At 45.7% G+C, this 25401-nt stretch overlaps 1 protein-coding gene across 1 annotated transcript in view; it reads left to right on the top strand.

Moving 5' to 3' along the window:
• The window catches only part of WDR77 (WD repeat domain 77), a 178119-nt gene that overhangs the window by 111612 nt on the left and 41106 nt on the right, over window positions 1-25401 (top strand). The window contains exons 6-8 of the mRNA XM_069633296.1: window positions 1633-1687; window positions 11727-11798; window positions 17924-18032. Of these exons, the coding sequence (XP_069489397.1) occupies window positions 1633-1687; window positions 11727-11798; window positions 17924-18032 (236 nt within the window). The remainder of the gene's footprint in view (window positions 1-1632; window positions 1688-11726; window positions 11799-17923; window positions 18033-25401) is intronic.

Genomic DNA, 25401 nt, shown 5'->3' with positions numbered 1-25401 from the left:
ATACTTTCAAATACTTTTCCAGAATCAGCATATGTTGGTGGATATTCTTTGGATATGCTTTATACATACTTCCTACACCCGGAGGTCACTTCCTTCACAAGGACAGCAATGGCATTTATATATCACTAGTTATAATTTGCAGGTTCTGAGGTTGCAGAAAGGAAACGTTAAAGGAAGGGAACAAATGTTAAACAGGTTTGCAATATATGCGAGCACAAATAAGTCTTCAATGAAGTCTAGACGAGCCTTTCCCAGCAATACCAGTCTCAAACAGGTTACCACCTATGAGGGACAGAAATATCAAAGTCAGTGGACTAGAAGAGTCTGCAGGGATCGGGGCAGCCAAAGTCTATTGGAGCTCAGTCTTTGGAGCTGAGGCACTTCTTCGATAATAGAAGTCTTGCACAAAGTTAGAGTTTTGTAGAAATCACTGGTAGGGTCACAAGCCGTTAAGCCTGTGAAAAGCAGAGTTCGAATCAACTCTTAAGGTAAGCCACTGGAAGTCTCAACTGAGACAAGCACGGCTCAAAAAGACACTGGTGTAAGTACCCAGAGCCTAAACAGTACCTCTGGTTTGAAGAAGAGTGGTCCAGCCGGATTATGTCCTGTTGCAGCAGTGCAGACGCTGGGTTCCTGCGCCTCAGTCGTGGGGACAAGAGGGAGGATGTCTGGAGTGCTCCTGCGGCAGCAATTTGGGGGTAGTCTGCAGCTACGGGCTCTTTTCGGATCAGAGGCACTTTGCGGTTTCAGCACTCAGTAAACAGCACCACGCGGATCTCGGAATACCGGTTGGGCTTCCTTCACTCCTTTGGTCCTGCACTCTGGTGAGAGACTAGAGCTCTGGTCGTCCTGCTTCTGGAGGGTTCCTTGGGAGACTCCTGGAGCTTCTGGCCAGATTGTAGACTTTGCACTAGACTACAGTATTCTCGACCCCCCCCCCCACCCGGCACACGGTTCTTGCAGAAGCAAAGAAGTACAGCCAATCAGGGAAGATGGTCCAGTGGAGGTCGTCTTGGTGTTAGTTGGTCCCCTAACCCAAGGGAAGAAGTCATCCCTTCCGGAGCTTCTCTTGTCGATCATAAAAATGAGTTTCAGCACAGCAGCAGGGCTTTACCAGGCAATTCAAATGTCCAGGAGGATGCAGCAAGCTTTGTTCAGTTTCTTCATCCGGTATTTCTCCCACTGGTCGACTCTGCCTCTAGTCCCAAAACCCTCACCTTTCAAGCAGGTTTCTCCCATTCATGCACAGGCTAGGCTGTCACTCACAGTAGTGTAACCTGAAATGTGCAGACTGAACTGTTGAGCTACAGCAGTGCCCAGATTTTTAAAGTCCTTTCTGCTTAGAAATACTGGCTAGTGACACAGAATTCTTCTCTTCCACTGACAAATGTTCGTCATAGTGATCTTGCAGACTGAGTAGCACAGATTTTCAATCTTTATCACCAATGATGAATAATTGATCACTTTGCACGACAGATAACATATTTGTATTTAATGTGCCATTTGTATAGAAATGATCTGCTTATTGTAGCATCTAATTGGTGAAAGTGTTGACCCATTGAGGGGAGTCTGCACTAAAACAATGCATGTTGATGTCTCACTTTCAAATTCTCATCTATATTAAATTTGCAGGATGGAAGACTTTTGCTGTGGGACACAAGAAATGCCAAACCAGCTTCTCGGATTGGTGAGTCATTTTACAGAGCTTCAAATGATTCAATTTTTCCATTCCGTGATTGCACCCTCACCACCCTTGTAGTTAAGTCCCTGCTCTCTTGTTTCTCTGCTTTCTTCACTGTGTAACCCCTCAGCCCCTTAACTTGTAAAGTGCTCAGTTGCTTCTTATGCTTGCTCTTGTGAGGTTCTGCTTGAGGTGGGCCTTTGACATCTGTTAGTTTGGTGGGTAGGCATTCACAGAGGCTCAGCCGAGTGTCGTCACTGTACACCTAGATGGCTATGTTTGAGTCGTTTAGGTGCATGGAGATAATTGCAGAGAGGATGGAGTCTTGTTGGGCCCCACATGTGACTGGAAGCCGGTTGGATCTAAATGAGCCCATCTGTATGGACTGGTGTTTGCCGGATAGGTAAGGACTGCTCCGGAGAAACCTGTCCTTTCAGCGATTAAGGAGTGTTAAGTCGACTGTGCAAAGGTAAGCCGACTTGGCCCCCAAGATCATGCTCTGTTAGCTGTTAGGTGCACAGGGATTTGAAGGATGAAAGCTCCTCTTGGCTGTGGTCCTTGAAACACTGCTTTTCCAGCAATCTGAGCTGGCGTTTTTTGGCAGCAAGCACAGGTGTACCAGGGTGCGAATAGTTGGACTTTGGTGCGACTAGACTTTTGGGGTGTGTGAGCGTCCATTAGTAGTTTGGTGACCTGGTTAAATGTATCCCGAAGGGCTGAAACATTGTCTGCATTGGGGGAGCATTGCAAAGGTTGCCTCTAGTGGTGCATTCTTCAAGGAGCAGTGCATCACACAGACTTTAGTCTGCCTTTGTGGGTAAACATTCTGTGTGAAATTAAAAGGGGGATTGCAGCATGGTCACTCCAGTCAAGGGACTGGCGGTTTGAAAATGGGCAGAGCTGGGAGGAGATGAAGACTAGGTCCAGGGTGTGGCCTTTGACAAGCTGGGGGATACAGGAAGATCTATGTAATGTCCATGGTGCCAGTCATGGAGAATAGTCATCTAGGTGACTTTTCTGGACATTGAAGGCTCTGTGGAGGATGCTATAGGAGTGGACCTACCATGGAGAGGCATTTCAAAGAAGGTGGAATGTAATAGTAATTTGAGATGGAGAACTGGCATGAGATGGATTCAAAGGAGCTGTGTTTTGGATTACCCAGCAGGGCCAGTTGATTTGTTTTCCTGTGCTTGGCAGTATGTTGTATACTGTGGGGTAGGATGAAGTCTGGGCTGGTAGGGGGATCAGCATGTAAATTACATTTTGCTGATGAATAGGGCGTTGAGAACCTTGTTGGTTATGAGGTTGGCCATCCTAACAGGGCAAATGTGACTTGTAAGCACATGTTTTAGGGGTGTGCATTGTGGTATGTCAGAAAGACACAAATTCTGAGGACAGGATGTACGATATTTTAGTAAAGTAAACTTTAAGGCCTAACTTTTCCCATCACTATGGCTGGTCCCTGCCTACGTTGCTATCTAAGGTGCTCGTTTGTCAGTCGTGAATGTCCAAATAATTAAGTCAGCTATCCAAAACTACCCTTACTGACTGTACCACTATAAAACGAAACTAACGTAGGTCAGGGGAATGACTCCCTTCTCCTGAGGACACGTTTAGTACCAGTCTCTGTTTTCTCTTAGATTCACAATCCGTCAATAGTCTCTCATGACTTTTTGTATAAGTCTCCTTAGTTCTTCAATTGGGCAGTTATGTTTTCTCTCTTCTTTGGTATTCCTTTTGGAAATAGACTCGGATGTTCTTTGCTGTTACTCTCAATATATCCTGGGATGGTATGATTGCTCTGTCGAGCTTTCTCTCCTGGATGTTTACAGTTCAATTGGTTTTGGGCTAATTGACCTTGCTTGTGGCTCAATTGCCTATTTCCTCCAAACTCGGGCTCGTATCTTTCTTTACCTTTGGTATTGTATTGGCCTTGTGCAGAATATCTGGTTACTTTTCCCTTTTCCCAGGGTATTTTTATCCACTAGTCCTCTCTCTCATTAATTAACTTTTCAGTACTACTTTCGATTAAATCATACTGTTTGCAGTCATTTGCTTTCAGCTTGACTCTGATTTATAGCCTCTACTGAGACTAGTTGCTGGTCTGGTATAATGATTCTCCTCTGGCCTCCAGCGCTTCCTGTTTTCCCAGTCTGCTTTGTTCTTGAAGGAGAACATTTTTGGAACCCTCTTCCTTGGGTAGCTTCGATCTGGTCATAGACCGCCAAGAGCTTTTAGGCAAGATTGTATGCAGTTCCCTGTGGGAGACTGCGTCAGCCTTGTCCTCTTGGCAATAGTTAACCCAACCTTTGGTATAAGTCTGTACTACACAAGTTGGTAGAGTGACTGAGCAGCCAGGCTTATCTCAAGAGGGGTCAGTTTGAGCTGTAGGGTTGCAACATAGTTTCACAGTGACAAGTATCCAAATGGCACTTATACTCAAGGTTTTTTGATTAAACAAATATTAATTTAACTGTCAGTTTGAATAAGCCTTCTTTAGAAGGGAGAAAATATGTAACATTTAAATATACCTCATAAATACACTCTCATTTTCAATAAATAACTAGATACCCTTTTGGGGTGGCACAGACTCTTCCTACACCGTGAGGTGACCTCAATAACTAGGACACTGTGAACATTGATATATCATTGGTACATTTAGAGCAATACTGAGTTTGGTGTCAAAAGTAAAAGGTTAGAGGAAGAAACAATGGTTAACACGTTTCTCAAACAGGTAAGCACTTTTGAACCCGCAGCAATGTAGATTAACACTTTCCCAGCTATACAAGTAAGGTATGTATGACTTTTTAGAGGGATAGATCAAAGCACAGAGTCAGAGGTTAGAGTATCAGGGAGCCAGGACAGCCAATGTCAATTGAGCAAAGTCTAGGGGAGCTGAAGTTCTTCTTGAAGGTAAGTAAAATGTCTTGCACAATGTTTTTGTTGAAAAAGAAATCACTGTTGGACCACAGACTGGGAGGCTTGTGAAAGGCAGAGCTGCAAGCAACTCCACAAAAGGCAGTAATTGCAAGTCTCAACTGAGAGCAAGCAAACTAGACAGCAAGAGGTAAGTACCCTTTAGTTTACAGTACCTTAGGTCTGAAGAAATTGGTTCCCGCTGGCTTCTGTTGCTGTTGTAGCATGGCAGATCCTGTTAACCCTGGGCCTCAGTCGTGGGGACAAGAGGGAGGAAATCTGGGGACTCCTGCACTATGGTTTGAAGGTCGTGGCAGCAATTGGCAATTTTCATATCAGTGGCACTTTGCGGTTTCAGCTTCTCGCAAATAGCACCACCGCGGTTCTTGGATACCTTGTGGGCTTTCCTTGCTTCTGTGGTCCAGCCCTCTGTTGAGGTGGCTCAGGCTTGGTTAGTCCTGCTTCGAGGGAGTCTGGAGGATCTTCCTGGAGCTTGGGTCTGACTTAAAAACGATGCACTCTATTCTGGTGTTTCTCTCCCTGGCACTCGGTTCCTGCAGCAGCAAGTTGAAGTACAGTCAGCTTCGAGAGGATTTCCAGATGAGCTTGTCTTGGGGTTGATTGGTCCCACCAACCCAAGGGGAGAAGTCGTCCTTTGCAGGGCTTCTCTAGTCGAGATGAATTCGGAGCTTCAGCAGGGCTTTACCGGACAAACCAACGGTCCAGGAGTTGCAGCAAGCATCTCTTCTAGTTCTCTTCTTCGGATTCCTTTGTCCAGTGGTCGACTCTGCCTTCCATTCAAAAGACCTCGCCTTTTATGCAGGTTTCTCTCATTCATTCCCAGCCTAGCTGTCACTCACACAGCAGGGTGGCTGTCCTCTAAGACAGCCAGCCAGCCAGCCAGCCGATCACCTTTGGGGCATTCCTGTAACCAAGGAGACTAAGCACAGGGAGTTTCGGGAACCTCCCTCGCTTCCTAGCCCTGCCAGACACGCTGGAGTCGGAAGCGGGCTTCACTGGTGAATCCCGCCAAAGACAATACCTGGTTTGGCACGCAGAGTAAATCTCAAGAAGGACCTTTCCAACCAGAAATGGGGGGGGGGAAAGACGAATTGGGCAATTTTGACAAAATCGGCACCCATGGCTGCTTTACTGCAGCTGCAATTGCAGTCTGCGGTAGAAACACACAATGATCAGAAAAAGTAAACCACTGCCACCAGCCATTAATGGTAACATAAAAACGTTACATGAGAAACTAGACAAAGGACATACGAAGTAAACCCTCCAGCACCCTATTGTAAGATAGTGTGTGCTGGGTCTAGAAAGTTACAAAATGTAAGTAAAGTGTATTTCAATTCACTGCTATTTGAAACAGTAGTTTAACGAATTGAAGGTATTTAAACCTCTGGGAAATCTGAAAGACTTCCATGTGCCACTGCACTGAAGGTGCTGTGTGTCACAATGTAAAACGATGATGCCTATGGAGTTTTGTCAGACTGCAGAACCAAAGGAAACACAGAGAACACATAGGATTAAAAGTACAAAGTTCAGCAAAAGAGCTGGGGGTCTCTAAGGTTGGAGGAATTAAACACTAAAAATGAAAAGGTTCCATAACAGACGCTTCCCATCCCTGCATTCTCTTGCTTCTCTGCAGTGTCCTGGTGCTTCGCTGTGCGACTGGAAACTTGTGAACCCTCTATTGCCGGTGGTGTCAGCGTTGTTTTGTGGACCTGCCGTCCACCACTGATTCTCCCTCATGGTCTCACCGCCACCTTCTCTTGGGATCCTGCCCTGCCGGATTCTCATGATTCTTATACGCTGCAGCACTGGCGTTCCGCAATCTCAGGCTTCCTGGTATCTCACAGCTTGGGTCTTTCCTAGGCTGGCATACATGTTCCCCTCTTTTCTCCCTCTCTCGCTGAGTGCACAACTCTCTCTGACTGCACATCTCTCCGTGTACTCGTAGCAGTTGATTGCATATACTGATTTAAACGGGCATTTTCTTTTTCCATAAGATAACATCTATTGGAAGTTCCTTCATGCCAGTCTTGGTACTTCATAGTTTCAGGTATTTTCAAGCATCGCATGTAGGCCAGTTTGTGTAGCTTTAGGGAGTTCCTCACTGGAACATGAATCCTTGTCCCCCAAATGGGTTCTCTCCCGGTGAGATCACAATGCCTCTATTCCCTAGGGAGAGTATTGCAGAGATGGCTCAACTCCCTAGCCTCAAAGGGGAGGGGGGGGGGGGGTTCCGTTGAGAGGAAGGGATGAATTCCCTTCATCAAAGCATGTACACATTGACTAGGTTTACCAGGATAGCTTCATGGGCTGCTTTTGTGATTGTGCAGAGAATGAGAAACCTATGTGAATTTAATACCCAAATTATCTCTGAGGCAAGAGAAATGGTAATCTGGGTAGTTTGCCTTTTAAAAGCAACAGGTGGATTTGCACCTTTCACAGGGGGAAACGTATTCACTGCAAAGCTGACTCCCACACCAAAACCCTTTGCCAGAAGATAAATGGTGATTTGGGCAGTAGATAAGCTGTGAAATCCTTCCAAGACCCTGGAGGGAGTATGACAAAACCTGTAGAAATGTAAATGTCACAGCTGTCCTCGGATCTCTGCACTCTAAAATACCCTGCCTCTCAAGAAGTGAATGCACGTTTTCATTAAACTTTTTATTTCACAGTGGCTGCTGGGGATCGGCTAGACTCCTCCTTGAATCTCCAGTCTTCCTGAACCACAAAACAGATACAGTATATATACATTTCCAGAACAGTTAACACACTCTGTTAACGCACACTCACATTTCCCTCATGTTCCCTAACAGTCATCACCCAAAATACAAATGGTTTAGCCCTACACAAGGAAATCGAGTCCCCACAATCTCATTGGCTATCTTCAATGTGGCATCGTCCCCTTAGATATACAATTTCACGATATTGCAAATACAAGCCCAACCCTCTTTTGGGGTTCCTTCCTGCAGGGCACACAACCCTAACATGGGCATACAATACCGTTTTAGTACTGATTCCACATGGTCACAGACCTGCAATGCTAAATCTGACTTGCATGGTTTATGTATGGACACTTCACTTTGAGGCTATAGAGAGATAACAGAAGGCTCCTTTAATCAGGCACTAAAGCTTCATTTCTCCAAACATGGTGACACCCTGGATACTTATTTTTGGCGTTGTCTCGCGCCCTTTCATAATACGACCACCATTTCAATCCATCTGGGCTCCTGTCCCATTATACTTTTTTTCCTGATGATCTATTTGACCACCTCATAGGCTTGCGGTCATCTTCGCTTCCAGTCCCCTTCTACATAACCCCAGATTGAACCTGACAGATGGCATATGCTTCTTTGGCCACTCGAACAACAATATCCAAGCTCAAAACCCTGGGCCCATCACTCTTCATTCTATTTCAGCTCCAAACCGCTGCTCCCATGTTGTTGCAGCTGTCACTCTGCCAATCGATACCTTCGCTCTTGGCTAGCCAGTCTCCCGAACAAGCTAGAAATCTATTGCACAAACCCAGGCCTCAGCCCATGTATTTCTAAGGGTTTTCTCTTTAAGAGCCTTTTTTGACTTTATATGAAGCTCTCTGCTTTAAATTTCATCACGCTAAGTTGCACAATGTGCTCTCATATGATACATGTATGCAAATCTAAATGCAGCCCTGCTATTCAATCTTTATCTCTCTGATATAGATAAACTTTGGGAATCCACACTCACTATACCAGCAAGGCTCGGATCATTAAGAATACATTGGTTAGCCTTTGCAGATGACCTCATCTTTTTCGATTTAACTCCTGTTGGTCTTCAGGCTAAGTTAAATATTTTCATAGACTTTGCGTATAAACATAATCTTCGACCCAACCCATCCAAGACATGTATAATGATCTTTAAATCAAATAAGAAACTCAAAAAGTTCAACTGGAATATCGGGGGGACTCGCCTGTGTGAACTACAAGAATCTATTTATTTAGGTTATCGCCTGAGCAGTGCAAATAGCATAAAATTATGGGTGGATTATATAAAGATGAAAGCTAGACCACTGTTAAGTCAGATGAAATTTATCTTTTATAAGCTGTGTAAGTTTTCAATGACTCCATTACTAGAGTTTTTTACATTGAAGGTTGAGCCTATTCTTCTATATGCCATGGATATCTGTGCCAGTAATTTGCATAAGCAACTTGATTCCATACAGGGTACCTTAGTGAAGAGAGCTTTATGTTTATCTATATCAATCCCGAACTGTGTTATTAGACATGAGTTGGGACTGATTTCTTTGTCCACTAGGTTTACCTGGCGGGCTCTCTCAAACTATTCTAAAATTCTTAACTATCCTGATAATTCCTTATATCAGGATCTTTTTGAATTTACAAAGGGTTGTTCATCCAGCTCATTCACCAGCTACCTTGAAACCATGGCTAAAACTTTAAATAACTTGGGCATCGATAATGATGATTTGCTTATACGTCCTAACTATGTCAAACATAAATTGTTTGCGAACGACTGGTGTAAAACTCTGGATGAAATATCGACTTTGAGTACTTATAAGGAATATGCAAAATTCCTTCACAAAAGAGATGATTGTTGTGATTATATAGCGTTGTTTCCGTGTAATAAATTCAGAATGTATTACATAAGATTTAGATTAAATCAATTTCATACCCTTGAACGAACAAAATTCTGGCGAACTGCAGGAACTAATCTAGGCGCCACTAAGTGTCGCTTTTCGAGGTGTACCGAACAGAAGGAAACTCTAAAACATTTAATTTTAGAATGCCCGCATTTTAGAGATGTACGTACAAAGCATTTTCTACGTTTCATAAATGTGAATTACGAAGATTGTATGATATCTCTTTGGACTCGATTGATGCAAGGAAATGAGAGAGCATTAATCTTTGCCTTGGTTGAGTTTTTGAAAGTAATTGAGAAAGAGATTTCGTTATTTCAGCGTTAAAAATTTGTTTTTATTGGGTTGTTTTCATATAGAAATTGTATTAATGCTTTGTGCTACTTTTATAATTTTAATGAGATGTTCTGTATTCAGTTTGGTTTTTTGAATGTGTTACTTTGTAAAGGTTCTTTGAACTATAAACAAATAAAAAAAAAAAAAAAATGTTTCATTAGAGACACAATGTAACACTAAAAGTAACCTTTAACGCACCTAAATTATTTAAGATACATGCAAAATTGCAACTTTGGAACAATATCACATTCATTCTTTTCCCATCATAACATTAATATGTTTTGCGCAATGTGAACCTCTCCTTTCTATTGGGATAAAATCCATCTACCTCACCACTTAACTTTGTAGCAACACTGAGCCAAGCCCTCATCAAACGTTTTCTGGCATCAAAGAGAACTGCATTTTAGTTCTTGCATTTAAAATATACCAAATACCTTTTTTGATTATGGCGTTTCCAGAGAGCCAGGGGTACTCAGTCTTTTTGTCGGCACACTCCCAATGCAAAAACTGCCTTCAACCGTGCAGTAGAAACTTCATGTCAAGTCATAGCGTCTTGACATGAAGTTTCTACTGCACGGTTGAAGGCAGTTTTTGCATATCATAGGACATAGCGTCCTGCCATTAAGGAAAACTGAGACGCCAATTTGGTCTGCTAAATTGATGAGGTCTATCGAATTGTCCTGAGGTCTGACCCATTCAAAATTCTGCTGGGAGCAGGAAGACAATCGCTGAAAGAGAAAATTGGAGGCACCTACTTTGGTTGGTTCCTTGCATTGGCCCCTACAGACTGAAGATGTCTCAGAGCACTGTAGGGAAGCCTGAATAAGGAAGCAGATATGAGTCCATAGTCCATATCAAAGGTGTTTTGCAAATGTTATCACTTGAGGTTTTCTTAGCACAATAGCCTTGATTTTGTTGGACCATTACAGAGGTGACTGTAGACAAGTTAGCTACATCTCCTCATCAGCAGCTCACACCACTAAAATCATAAATGCGGTAAAACCCTACCTCTGCGCCAAGAACTGTCTCAACATTGCCAGAGCCCACCATAGGAGTCAAACTGGAGTACTGCAATGTCCTCCTACTAGGTACGTCTGCCAAGAACATAAACATCTTACAAATTGCACAAAATAATGCTCTCTGAGCTGCTCTCAGTATCCCCAGGAGAGAGCATATCTCCCAGGCCAGACAAGATGCCCACTGGCTCCTTATCAAAGAATGCATATTGTTCAAGGCGCTCACAATCGCGCACACAGGTCTCTCCCAATCGGCACCCCGGTACCTAGCGGATCGAATACACCCTGCACAATCACTCAAACCCAAGCGAGAACTCTACTCTGACCAACTCGCGGTGCCTGTCTTTAACAGTGCCAAAGCTGGTGGTACCAGCTTTGAAGTATTGGCACCAAAATCTTGGAACTTTCTAACTCCCAAACACAGGAAAGAAACATCACTCCTAGCCTTTACTGATAGGCTCTGATAACCATATTATTCAAATAACTGTTCCACTGTAACCAAGGAACTTGACTATTGACTAATCTGTATAACCCTGTACTGAGAACTGTACACTGTTTTTGGCTGCACCCAGGTGAATATACTGTAACAGCGCCACGATGCCCTAGGGCAGCTGCGCGCTTTATAAATGGAAATAAATAAAACCAAAAAAATATATGGCAAAGCACCTAAAAGTACAAGTACACTGACACCACAATCACCCTAACTGTGCAAATGCAGTATGTTATGACACAAGGATTGTATACTGCTCCAAGTTGCCCCATAATAGTCTGAGGGCCTGGGTTGACACTAGGTTGTACTATTGTGTCGTTGCTCAGGGATCCAGACTGTCTGCAGATGAAAAGGAGTTGGTAGAAGATGGAAATGTTGGTGAAATGCCTCAGACTTGGAGATCTAGATGAGGAAATTGTTTTGTGATGGCGTGGGTGCTTGTCTATCCATTAAGGTGGACTTAAGATTAGGAAAACAGCAAGGTGTATTCTAAAGGTCGTTTGGATTCAGACTATCTATGTGAAGCAGTTTACAGGAGAAATAGGTATTTAATAACATAATGTTAGGCTGCATGATGAATGTTCGTGTTTACTCTCCAAATGTGTCTGGATTGATATCTTTTGAATATTTCCACCACAGACACCAGTGTCTCGAACAGCTTCCCAACGTCCGTCACCTGGCATCCAGACAAGAGCGACACCTTTGCTTTTGGTAAGAAATTGTATTTTGTAACACAATCAAAAGATAAAAACAAGTGAGCTGGTTTATATCGCAATACTGTTTGCTAAGAAAAGTTGCCTGAAAGTGTTGGCAGGCAATGGTTGGCGTTGACTAAATTAGGAGACGAGGGTACTAATTCTACTTTTATTATTTGACAAAATTATGCAATCGTTCACTTTCTCACTGTTCCTCTGAAATGTGTTCCCTCCACACCCCCAAAAGCTCTAAACACATCTGGATTAAACAGTAGAAAAAATAGGACATCATTTTATTTTTGGGTTTGTCTTAAATGTGGTGTGACCTCTCCATTGGCCTCTTGGATTTGTTGAAACTGACTGTGATCGGGTCCCATGCTTGCAGTCTCTGGCTCAATGCCGCAGAAGAATTAGGTAGGGACCAGAAGTAGCCTATCCCCAGAATAATTGGTGAGGTGGGCGCAGGCGACTGAGGATCTGCCTGTTCTACACCTGATGTGGGCAGCTACTATGGAAACAGATTTTCAATAGTTTTTTTAATTTTATTTTTCCACCTATGCAGAGGGTAGCAGTGTTAATGAGGAGAAAATGTCTTATAAATGTATTGAGTCCAGAACTTGCATGCCACGCACCATACAAGTCTTGACAAATGTTACTTTTGCTAGTGCTTTGCAGAGTACTGAGAGAAGGAACGACCCGACCTTGAGCTATCTTTACTTCATGAAATAACAATTGAATTCCTTTCCAAGAAATGTGTATTTGTGAGATTCTAAACTAGTTTTCAATTAAAGGCATACTGCGCACCATGTTTGTGCCTTCAATTGTGCCCAACTAAAAAAGCGAATGCCTCCCTTCAACTGTCCTTAACAAAGACTAAACCCTCCCCAAACCCCATTTCAATGGAATGTCATAAATATGTTTGGAAATATTTGATTTGTTTGTCCGCCTTGCCAATCTCTGTTGATTTGTGACCATTGTAACTGTATATTATTTGGCCTTCTCAAATGTCCTTCATATACTATCAGCCTCAGAAGAAGAGCACGTTTATGCTCGAAACACGTGTCAGTCTGTCCATGTCCAATAAATACTGCTGCAACTTAAGCAGTTCCAAAAACTAGCCGCTGTGTGACTGGCTTTCTTGTTTGAACTTTCTATTTCTGTTGTGTACATAGGCAATGTACCCACATTCACAAGTTACCTGCAGCCTGCGTTATTCTTTCTAATTATTTGCAAGCGCAGTGGACTCATTTGGACTTTTTTGCCACTTGTGGTGTTGCACCTTTTGGAATAGGTCTGGACTACACAAGTTGTTAGTGTGACTGAGCAGCAAGGCCCATCTCAAGAGGGGTAAATGTGAGCTGTAGCAATGAAATATGCAAATACAACCACCCAAGTAACACTTGGACTCAAGGTTTCAGTTATAAATAGTTATTTATTTTACATCAATTCTTTAAAAAGGGCAAGATATGTAACAATCAAATACTTTTCCAGAATCGGCACAAGTTAGTGGATACTCTTTGGATATGATCTTTACAAACTTCCTACACCCGAGGTGACTTCATTCACAAGGACAGTAATGGCATTTATATATCACTAGTTATACTTTGCAGATTCTGAGGTTCCAGAAAGGAAAGGTTAGAGGAAGAAAAAGGTTAAACAGGTTCTCAGGGCATGTGAGTGCACTTAAATCTTCCAATGAACTTTAGATAAGCCTTTCCCAGCAATAACAATCTAAAACAAGTTACCACCTATGAGGGACAAATATCAAAGCCCATGTACTAGAATTGTCTGCAGGGAGCCAGGACAGCCAAAGTGAATTGGAGCACAGTCTATGGAGCTGAGGCACTTTTAGATAATAAAGATGTTAGGGAGAATTCTCAGAAATGTGCTAATTCCCTCTACTTCAGAGACCCCCAGCAACTTTGCTGGATTTTGAGGGCTTGATTTTTTTTAACCTGGAGTCTGATCCCCCTGGCCCCCCACTGTCTCTTATTTAATTGTGATTTTGTACACTGTTTATTTTTGGTTGTGGAGTCTGACAAACTCCATAGGCATCATCTTTTACATTGTGTTACACAGCACCTTCAGTGCAGTGACACAGGGAAGTCTTTCAGATTTCCCAAAGGTTTAAATACCTTCTCTGGGATAAACTACTGTTTCCCAGAGCAGTAAAGTGAAATTGACTTTACTTACATTTGTAACTTTCTAGACCCAGCACACACTATCTTAAATACTTACTTAGTATCCCCTTTGTCTTTCCTCACTGATTGGCTGGTGGCAGTGGTTTACATTTTACTACCATTATGGGATTTTGCCACGGGCTGTGTTCGCAGAAACGGCAAAGCACCCATGGGTGACATTTTTATCAAAAAGGCCCTGGTCTTCTTTTTTCGCCATTTCTCTGTGGAAAGGTCCTTCTTGAGATTTACTCAGCGTGCCAAACCAGGTTTGGCCCTTTGTATGTTTTTGCCTTTGGCGGGATTCACGAGTGAAGCCCGCCTCTGGCTCCAGGGTGTCTGGCGGGGGCTGGAAGCAAGGGAGGTGCCCGAAACTCCCTGTGCTTAGTCTCCTAGGAGACAGGAATGCACTCTTAGATGATTGGCCGGCTGGCTGTCCGGCAAGGACAGCCACCCTGCTGGGTGACTGACAGCTAGGCTGGAATTAATGGGAGCAAGCTGCATAAAAGGCGAGGCTTTTTGGCTTGGAAGGCAGAGTCGACCACTGCACAAGGAATCTGAAGAAGAACTTGACGAGGACGCCTGCTGCAACTCCTGGACCGTTGGTTTGCCCGGTGAAGCCCTGCTTCTGTGCTGAAACTCCAAATTCGTATCGACAGAGAAGCCCTTGCAAGGACGACTTCACCCTTTGAGTTGGTGGGACCAATTAACTCCAAAGTTAGCCACCTGGACATCCTCTCAAAGCTGGTCGAGTTTCCACTGCAGTCGCTGCTGCAACCTGATAGCCAAGGAGAGGAACACCAGTTAGTGTGCGTTGCTTTTAAGCTGGTCAAGAGCTCCAAGAAGATCCTCCGGACTCCCAGGAAGCAGGACGGACCGAGCCTGAGCCCCCTCAACAGAGTGCGGGGCCCCAGAAGCAAGGAAAGCCCATCTCGACAGCCAGGAACTGCAGTGTTGCTATATGCGTTAAACACGAGGAGCTAAACACTGAACAGCCACTTGTTTGAAGTTTGCTGGTTGCGAGCGGTGACTGTCCCATTGCAGTGCAGGAGTCCCCAGAAGTCCTCTCTCTTTTCCCCACGATAGAGGCCCAGGAACAGTGAGACCTGCAGAGCTGCACAGGAACTGATGTCCTCTGCTGCACTTTTTCTTCAACCCAAAGGTACTGTACAGTCTAAGAGAACTCAACTCTTGTTGTGTAGCCACGTATCCTCATTGGAGACTTGCTTGGTTACATTTGTAGAGTAGCTATCAGCTTCTTTACCTCACAAGCCTAATCTGCTTGTGGCCCTACTTTGATTTCTTTTATTCTGCCAAGTCTTCTCAAACATTGTGAAAGACTTTCTACTTACCTGCAAGAAGTGCTTCAGCTCACCTTGACTTTTGCTAACTTAAACATTGGCTGGCCTGGCTCCCTGAAAGACTCTTCTCTCCTCTGTTTAGTGTTTTTGCCATCCTTAAAGGAAAGGGTTAATTGACTTTGCATCAGGGGGGTTATTGGAAGTACTTACCTGCTTAAGAATCATTGTGTGAATACTTGTTTTATTCTGATCCCTCTTTTCTTTGACACTCTCCTAAGAAAGTCTGAATGCAAACAGTGATATATTAATATCCACATAATCCTAGCAATTGATGTCACCCGAGGGTGTAGGTAGTGTCTGTGAGCCATCCCAAATGGGTATTTGCTGATTTAGATAACTAAGAGCGTGTACTTTTGAATGTGTGTTTTATATTGCTCCTTTGTGAAGATGGCTTACTATAACTGACCGGTAAATAAATTAATAATTGTTTACTCAAGAAACCTTGTGTGTAAGAGTGTATTTGAATACTTGTCACTGTGAATCTCTGTGTAACTCCCCTACAGCTTATATTGGCCCCTCTTGCCTGGCTGCTCAACATGCTACCAACCTGTTTAGTACAGGCTTATACCAAAGGTTGGGTTACTATTGCCATGAGGTCAGGGCTGTTGTAGTGCTCCCAAAGGGTACTTGCATACAATTTTGCCTAACAAAATGTCTTGCACAAAGTTAGAGCGTTTTGTAGAAATCACTTGTCAGGTCACAAGCTGTTAAGCCTGTGAAAGGCAGAGTTTCAACTCTAAGGTAAGCCACTGCAAGTCACAACTGAAAAAAGCACAGCTCAAAAGACAATGAGGCAAGTACCCCAAGTCTAAACAGTACCTCTGGTTTGAAGAAGAGTGGTCCAACTGGATTCTGTCCAGTTGCAGCGGTGCAGACCTGGGTTCCTCTTGAGCCTTAGTCACGGGCAAAAGAGGGAGGATGTCTGGAGGGCTGCTGGCAGCAATTTGGAGGTCATCTGCAGCTACGGGCTCTTTTCGGATCAGTGGCATTTTGCGGTTTCAGCGTTCGGTAAACAGCACCACCACAGATACTCTGATACCGGTTGGGCTTCCTTCCCTCCTTGGGTCCTGCACTCTGGTGAGGGGACTCGAGCTCTGGTGGTCCTGCTTCTGGAGGGTCCTTGGGGGACTCCTGGAGCTTTTGGCCGGATTTCAGGAGTTGCACTCGATGCATTTCTCGACCCCGGGCACTCGGTTCTTGCAGCAGCGAAGTAGTACAGCCAATCGGGGAAGTTGGTCCAGTGGAGTTCATCTCCGGGTTAGTTGGTCCACTAACCCAAGGGAAGAAGTCCCTTCCGGAGATTCGAATTGAGTTTCAGCACAATAGCAGGGCAATTCAAAGGTCCAAGAGGATGCAGCAATCTTCGTTCACGGTTTCTTCGTCGGTTGTTTCTCCCAGTGGTCGACTCTGCCTCTTGTCCCAAAATTCTTGCTTTTTAAGCAGGTTTCTCTTTCATGCACAGCATAGGTTGTCAATCACACAGCAACGTGGATGTCCTGAAATGACAGCCTGCCAGCGAATCGGGACTGGTTGCATTCAGGCATTCCTAAAGACAAAGGACAGGAGAGGTTCGGGAACCTCCCTCACATCCTGCCCTTCCAGACACACTGGAGCCAGAGGTGGGCTTCAGGACTGAAACCTGCCAAAGGCAAAACTAACAAAGGGCTCAATGTGGTCTCGACAAAGAGAGTAAACCCCAAGAGAGACCTCAAACAGAAAATGGCAAAAATAGAATGGGCCATTTTGACAAAATGGTCACCAATGGGTGCTATACTGCAGCTGAGGATTCAGCCTGCGGTAGAAAAGCACAATGGTAGGACAATTAAACCACTGCCACCAGCCATTTGAAGTAGTGAGGGTAACATAAAAAATGTTACATGAGAAGGTACGATAAGGGGCTACTAGGTAACCCCCAGCACTCCACATAACATGGTGTGTGCTGGACCCACAAAGAGAAAAGGTAAGTAAAATCAATTTTACTTTACTAAAACGCCAAGATACCATCGGGCTCCGTGCGCTATACAAGCAAACAAAACTAACTGTTCTTGGGAACGGTAGTTTACACAATAAAAGCTATTTAATCCTTAGGAGAAAGTTAAAGGATTTCTCAGTGAGGCTGCACTGAAGGTGTTGTCACCATACAAAAAGTAGATGCCTATGGAGTTTGTCAGACTCCAAAAAAAACCAGAAGAAACGTATAACCCAATTCATGTCAAAACACATGAGAGTGAGAAAATGGTTTCACTCACTCCAGGGTTAAAAATAAAAGTCCTAAAGTCCAGCAAAAGAGCGGAGGGGGGGTCTCTAAGGTTGAAGGGAATGAGCACAGAAATGAGGATTCTCCCTAACAGGTGGCTGTCCAGTTGGCATCCTTATCTTACTCCCAACATTAACCCCAATGCTAATCTTGTCCCTACCCATTAATGTATGTGACAGATTTTGATAGGGTCTGTTTTTACATGAAAGTTGTGCAATTTAATGGTTTTTTATTGAAATAAAGATTGAAATAAAATGGAGGTGAAATGGCAGGCGCATGTTTTATTTGCTTTTTTGTGAACCCTGTATTCTTTTGGATTGACTCTTGCTAATTTGATTATAAACAGGTAACGATATTGGGTCAGTTTTCATCTTGGACCTGAAAAACCTTAAGCCTGCAGCCAGCGCTGCACTGCACTCCCACAGCGTAACCGGCTTGTCCTTTTCCAGTCACAGGTTGGTGTCTTTAAGCATTGATGAAAAGTTCTCTTGTCCAGCTTCAGCTAATGTTTATAGCATGTGTATATATATTTCTGATGTTTGTTAATCTGCTTAGAATCACATGCTGTGCATAGTCCGACATCCAGTGGTCACTGCAGAGTATTGCATTTTGTTTTTCGTAGTCGAAAAGGGGACGTCGACAAGGCGTGTCTAACACTATCCCTATAGTGACGTGCAGTGTACCCACAACCCCTCCCGCGTCGAGGTCCCTCAGATTGTTTTTTTCTGCCCAGTTATTAGTCCCCTTTATGCGGAGCTCCTCGAGAGACATTGCGAAATCATTTCCTCGACCCTTGGTCGTTTATTATTATTAACTATAACACATAGGTCCCTCCCTCGACGTAGCTGCTAAGCTGTTCTCCGCCGAGCAAGATCTTCGACGGAGGGAGGAGCGGAGGAGATCCTTCGGCGCTGCCGAACACGTGGCCGGGCCTCGCCGGCCTAACACAGTAGGTAGAGTGGGGTTGTTGGTCATTTCTTTGTTAACACTCTGAGAATGCCTTTCTCTTTCCCCTCCCTCTCTTTCGAGGTCATAATCACATTTCATGCCCTCAGCTATGGAGAAGACGCCCTTTAGGTTTTGCCCACGTTGCAAGGGCAAGTTTACCTGGAAGGAGAAGCACAAACGGTGTAACCGTTGCTTGCCCCTCGATCACAAAGAGGACGGCTGTGCGGCCTGTAAATTACTTAAACCCAAGACTTTAACGGACCGCAGGGTCAAAAGGTGGGCAGCCTATGCAATGTCTAGGTCTGACTCCTCGCCAGCTGCCGCCGCCGCCGAATGTGACGAGGACAGTGATTACACGGCCTCCGCAACGGAGGTTGTAGACCTCTCGAAGGAGCGCTCCCGCTCCTCGTCCGTCCCAGGCCCCGACAAGCCCGGCTTATGGGGATGAACACCCCGGCGACAAGGACGAACACAGGAAAACGCATAAGCACATACCCCACGGCACGCATTCGTCGAAGACGAAGGCAGCCATAGCGTCAACGGAGGCGTCGGGGCCCACCGGCGTCTTCCGCCGACCGTAAGGGTTGCAAGCCCTCACCGCCACCGCTTCCGCGACCGGCGACTGGGCTTTCTGTAAATAAGGGCACTAACCCCAAATCCTCGGGCGACGCGCCTCCCAAGAGTGCGTACGTTGCCAGTAAAGACTCGGCACCGCGTAGCGCGATGGCGAGCGATCCCTCGACGGAGAAGCTGATCGCCGAAAGCCTCGCGCGTATAGCTTCTAAAGACGGCCAGAGACAGACGACGGGTGACACGTCGAAAACCGCTCACAAGGCCAAAGAAACGCTGAGGACGCCGGAGGGTAGGCTGGGACAGCTCCCACCCTCGACAGAAGACCCTAGCCAGCGAGAGGGTTTCTCAGAAGACGAAGGGACTCTATCTTCGACGCTATGGGACAGAACTAAGCAACTACAGGGAGAGGGAACTCTCTTTTCACTCCCAGACCGCTCTGGCCTACCTTACTGGACTGCAGAGAGGTTCCAGTCATGTATGGACAAGCTAGACAGGTTCATGGCCATCCCAGAAAATAGGACACCCAAGAGGCCAAGGGAGGTACTCCAGGAGGGGCCACGGGCTAAATACCCGAAGCTATTTAACCCCCTACAGGAAGACATGAACTCTTACGACCTCACTGAAGAGGACTCTCACTTCCAGGAAGAGGATGAGTTTGTGAATAATGAAGACCAACAAGAGGGAGAAGGTTTTCATGATGACACTAACATAGGTGAGGAGGGCTACGAGGAGGACCCAGGTGAAGGTGGCTTACAGCCCTGGCAGTTGCCATCAGGGTCTACAGACCCCGACATTATAGACATTTCTTCTCCTCAGACCACACCGGTCAGGAACCCATCTCCAGTAGACGATCAGCCCACCTTCAATGCGCTACGGAGGAAGGCAGCAGCGCATTTTGAAGTTGAAACTGGGGAGGTCACCCCAGATACTGATTTCGTCGAAAGGATTATTAAAGAAAAACCTCCCACTAGTCAAACTATTCCTATCCTCGCCTCGGTTAAGAGACGACTCGCCCCATCGCTGTCCACCGCTCCGCTGGTAAGAGGTGTCAATCCAAGAATCGAGAAATTGTTTTCACCCTCTCAGTCAGACCCATTATATATGAGGGGTCATTCAGTCCCGGACTCCTTAGTGGTGACTAACACAAGGAAGAGGGCTGGGGTTCCACTGTCAACCAGCGAGGCACCCCCAGATAAAGAAGGGAAAAAGCTTTATGCCTTGGGCAAAAGAATTTCCACCTCGGCAGCGTTTTCAATTAGGATTGCCAATAATAATACATTGTTGGCAAGCTATGCCGATGCTCAATGGGGAAAGATTAAGCAGGACATCGAAGAAGCCCCTGAACCTCTAAGAACTCGCTTATTGGCTACAGTTACAGAAGGAGCTCTGGTCAACCAGAGCATCATTAAGAACACTCTTGATACGGCAGAAACTGCTTAGCTGTTCTTTGATGCAGGGAATTCTGCTGAAGCGTCACGTCTGGCTTCGCAATTCCGGTCTCAAGGCAGAAACGCAGGCGTCACTCATTAATAAGCCAATGGAAGAGTCAAATCTCTTTGGAAGAGCAGTGGACGATGCACTGGAAAATGCGAAGAAAGAATTCGACACCATAAAGACCTTAGACCAAATCTCAAAGCCTCCATACAGGCGGGGATTTGGGAACAAGCGCTTTTTTCGTGGCCAACGCCAACAGCAGCAGCAGCAACAGCATTACACTGCGGGCAACTGGCCCTCTAATCAGGGTACCGGTAACCAGTATGACCAAAGAGGACAACGCCGTGGCAAGGGCAGAGGCCGGGGCTCCAGCCCCAGAGGCAACCCGGCAAGTAACACCAAATGACCCGAAGGTTCGGGTCCCCTCCCATGCGTCTCCGGTTGGGGGCCGGATAACATCGTTCCTATCAGCATGGGAGGGAATAACATCAGACCGGTGGGTATTGTCAACCGTAGCCCACGGGTACTGTAGAGTTCAATCGGTCCCCCACCTACAGACCTCCAAGGGGACGACGCCTGTCACCAGAACACCTTGTCATCCTCCTGCAAGAAGTAGAACAGCTGCTACAGAAAGGAGCAATAGAGGTCGTGCCCCTTTCTCACGTAATGGAAGGTATTTATTCAGTGTACTTCCTTGTACCCAAAAAGGACCTAACCATGCGCCCTGTACTAGATCTGCGCCCAGCGAACAAATTTGTAAAACCACAAAAATTTCGTATGGTAACTTTACAGGAGGTAATTCCCCTGCTATCTCAGGGGGACTACATGACAACACTAGACATGAAAGATGCATACTTTCATATTTTGATGTTGGCAGCGCACAGAAAATACCTCAGGTTCATGATAGAGGGCAAACACTACCAGTTCAAGAGTGCTACCCTTTGGCATAGCGTCTGCACCAAGGGTATTCACGAAGGTAGTGGCAGAGGCCCACCTGCGCAGGTTGTCCATACCGGTATACCCTTACCTCGACGATTGGCTCATAACAGGGGAGTCCTACGAGACATGCTTCTCAAACACCCAGAAGACTGTAGACCAAGGTTGTCCAACATACGGCCCGCGGGCCACAATGTGGCCCTCCAAGCCATTTCATGTGGCCCGCGAGGCTGTACAGACAACATTGAACAAATAAAGAAATACACCGGGCCGTGGTGGAGGACTGTTACTGCCTCTGGTGCCCCCTAAAAGGGGGGGGGGCACCAGAGGCAGTAACAGGCCACGGCCCAGTTTATTTATTTATTTGTTCAATGTTTGTCGGGTCCGTGGACCCGATTAATTTATTTATTTCTGCAATGTTGGGCGGACACGATGAATTAATTGATTTCTGCAATGTTGGGTCCGACCAATAAACCGGGCCGTGGCGGAGGACTTTTACTGCCTCAGGTGCCCCCAGGAATTGGATTATGCTTCTTTCATTACCACAGAAGTGATGAATGTGTATTACAGAGATAAGCTGGCATATGTATTGGGCACACTGCACATGCTCAGGCAGCATCAATCATGCTTTGTAGAGGACAATGCTGGCCTAAATTGGTAACAGCCAGCACAGACATGTTGCTACAGAGGCATATTTTGGGCACAACCAGCATGTCAATGTGTTACATCAGTGACAGTGCTGTCTTACACTGTGGACACATTGATCATTAAAATGTGTTGTGTTCTACAATGTTCTTGTCTGCTGTTAGTGACATGGAATGTACATGTTCCCCTTTAGAACTGATTGTAAACGTATGGCTTTTTGGTCACTTTTCCTGCTGTAAAATGCACAATTTCAGCCCCATATTTGGGAAAAAAGTCTTGAGGGGGGGGGAGACCCCCCCCAAACCCTACCTATATTGTTATAGCTCCCTCGCTATGCTCGGTCGCCCCCACTATTTCCGAGAAATATCAACACATACACACTGGAAGAAATCACAAGAAAGTAACCTTTCATCACTGCCCCCGACTATCTTTGGGACTGCATGGCTATGCCTTTGATGCTATTGTGTGAAAGGTCACACACCATCGCTTTTGAATATACTGCTTTGGGTCAGGGTGTTCACTTTTGGCTTGCTGGCCCTCCGGGTGACAAAAAGTGAATGCTTCGGCCCCACATTCAAAAAGGTTGGACAAGCCTGCTGTAGACCTTTTGTTCCAACTGGGCTTCTCCATCAATGAGAAGAAGTCCAGCTTAGACCCCAGCCATATCAAACAATTCCTAGGGGATCTAATTCGAACAAAGGACGGCCTCGTCTTCCCCTCCAAAGAGAGGGTCCAAAATATGCGGTTTCAGATCCCTCAATATGTGGCCGGTCGAGAGGTGGCGGTACGCAGAGCAATGCGCTTGCTAGAAATGATGGCGCCATGTATTTATTTGGTACCTCGCGTGCGCCTGCGCCCAATGCAAGAGTGGCTCAACAGCAAGTGGTGTCAGGCCAGCGGACAATGGGACGATCTAGTGGTGGTCTCGCAGTCCTTGGTTCTCTCGCTACGGTGGTCGAAGGAAAATCTGGTAATGGGGAAACCATTCGCCACCCCCGCAGTGGAAGCCACTCTAACCACAGACGCATCCCTCACAGGATGGGGGGCTCACCTATCCCATCAGACTGCTCACAGAGTTTGGACTCCGAGCGTAGCTTCCAAGCACATAAACTTATCAGAGCTAAACTTATCAGAGCTACTTGCGGTGTTCAAGGCACTAAAAGCCTTCCATACACACCTACAAGGGAAGACAGTGATGGTCCTCACGGACAGCACCACAGCCATGTACTACCTCAACACGCAAGGGGGCACTCACTCTCCAGGACTGTCCAAGCTGTCCCAGAACATCTGGAAGTGGGCTCTCAGACACAACATGTTCCTATTGTCACAACATGTACCAGGGGAACTCAATCTGCTAGCAGACAAACTCAGCAGAGACTTCCCTCTGCCCTCAGAGTACGAATGGCGGTTACACGAAGACATCGTCTTCGACGTCTTCACACAATGGGGCTTCCCAGAAATAGACCTGTTCGCAACTCTGGAGAACTCACAATGCCTAGATTGCGCCTCCAGATACCCACAGAACCGCTCCAAGGGGAACGGTCTCTGGATACCATGGTCAGGGAAATTTGTTTATGCTTCCCCCCCCCCCCCCCCCCCCCGACTCCTCTGCTGAACAAGATAGTGCACAAGATGCACCAGGAACCAGTCACCATGATACTGATAGCCCCGATGTGGGCCCGCCAACCATGGTTTGCGCACCTGATGGAGATGTCCCTGTTCCCACCAGTGAAACTGCCCTGCCCGTACAACTTGCTGTCACAGGACAAGGGCAAGACACTACACCCATGCACACAGAACATGAATTTAGCAGCCTGGCTCCTGAGGTCATAGAATTTGGCCATTTACAACTCCCTCAGAGATGCATGGACATTCTCAGAGAAGCTAGAAAACCCAACACTCGCCACTACTATTCTAGCAAGTGGAAGAGATTTGTCATCTGGTGTAGAGGTAAGGGTATCAACCCAGTCCACTGCTCTCCCACACAAATTGTCCTTTACCTGACCCATTTACTGGACTCAGGTCTAGTGTTCAATTCTATTAAAGTCCATCTAGCGGCACTTTCTGCATACACCACCTCTCAACTTAAGGTGTCATGGTGGAAAGTCCCAGTTATCAAAGCCTTCATGGAGAGGGGGTAAAGAGAATACACCCTCCGATAGCAAACCCAGCTCCCGGCTGGGACCTTAATGTGGTACTTGCCAGGCTCATGGGCTCACCCTTTGAACCCATGCACAAGGCAACTCTCAAGGACCTCACTCTTAAGACTGCTTTCCTAATAGCTATCACCTCCATTAGGAGAGTAAGTGAACTACAGGCTCTTTCTATTCTAGACCCCTTCGTAACAGTTAACAAAGAAAAGGTGGTTGTACGCACACACCCAAGGTTTGCACCGAAATTCATATCGAAATTCCATGTCAACCAGTCAATAGAACTACCAACGTTCTTTCAAAACCCTTCCAACTGGGAGAAAAGAGCCTGCATACACTTGATGTGCGCAGAGCTGTCATGTTTTATATGGAAAGAACTAGGCCACTGAGAAAGACTAACCAGTTCTTTGTCTCGGTGGCAGCAGGAAGAGAAGGAGATGCAGTCTCAAAGTCCACTATATCTAGATGGATTGTTCAATGCATCACTCTGTTACACTCTTGCTAAGAGAGAACTACCCTTCAAGCCAAGAGCACACTCTACTCGAGGCACTGGGGCATCCATAGCATTCATTGCAAACGTTCCCCTTGAGTCCATTTGCAAAGCGGCAACCTGGAGTTCTGTACACACCTTTACAAAACACTACTGTCTAGATGCTCACTCTAGATCTGATTCTCAGGTGGGACAAGCAGTATTAAGACATCTTTTCTCTACTGTTCCTTCGCACAACCCACCTCCAACTCCGGGTACTGCTCGCTAGTCTATGCACAGCATGTGATTCTAAGCAGATTAACAAACATCAGAAGACAATGCATTACTTACCGTAAAAGCATTTCTGATGGTAGTATCTGCTTAGATTCACATGCGCCCACCCTTCCTCCCTGCTCGGATGGAAGGAACATAGACATCTTTCTACATCTCTCTCTCTTTTCTGTACTCACTCACGTATAGAAGGCTCCCTCAGGGCAGAAAAAATACAAACGGTGGGACCTCGACGCGTAAGGGTTGTGGGTACACTGCACGTCACTATAGGGGATAGTGTTACAGACACGCCTTGTCGTCGTCCCCTTTTCGACTACGAAAAACAAAATGCAATACTCCGTAGTGACCACTGGATGTCGGACTATGCACAGCATGTGA

This window comes from Ambystoma mexicanum, chromosome 13 (genome assembly GCF_040938575.1).
Source record: "Ambystoma mexicanum isolate Mex_15411 chromosome 13, UKY_AmexF1_1, whole genome shotgun sequence".
NCBI lineage: Eukaryota > Metazoa > Chordata > Amphibia > Caudata > Ambystomatidae > Ambystoma > Ambystoma mexicanum.
This window is presented reverse-complemented; position numbering and strand designations above follow the sequence as displayed.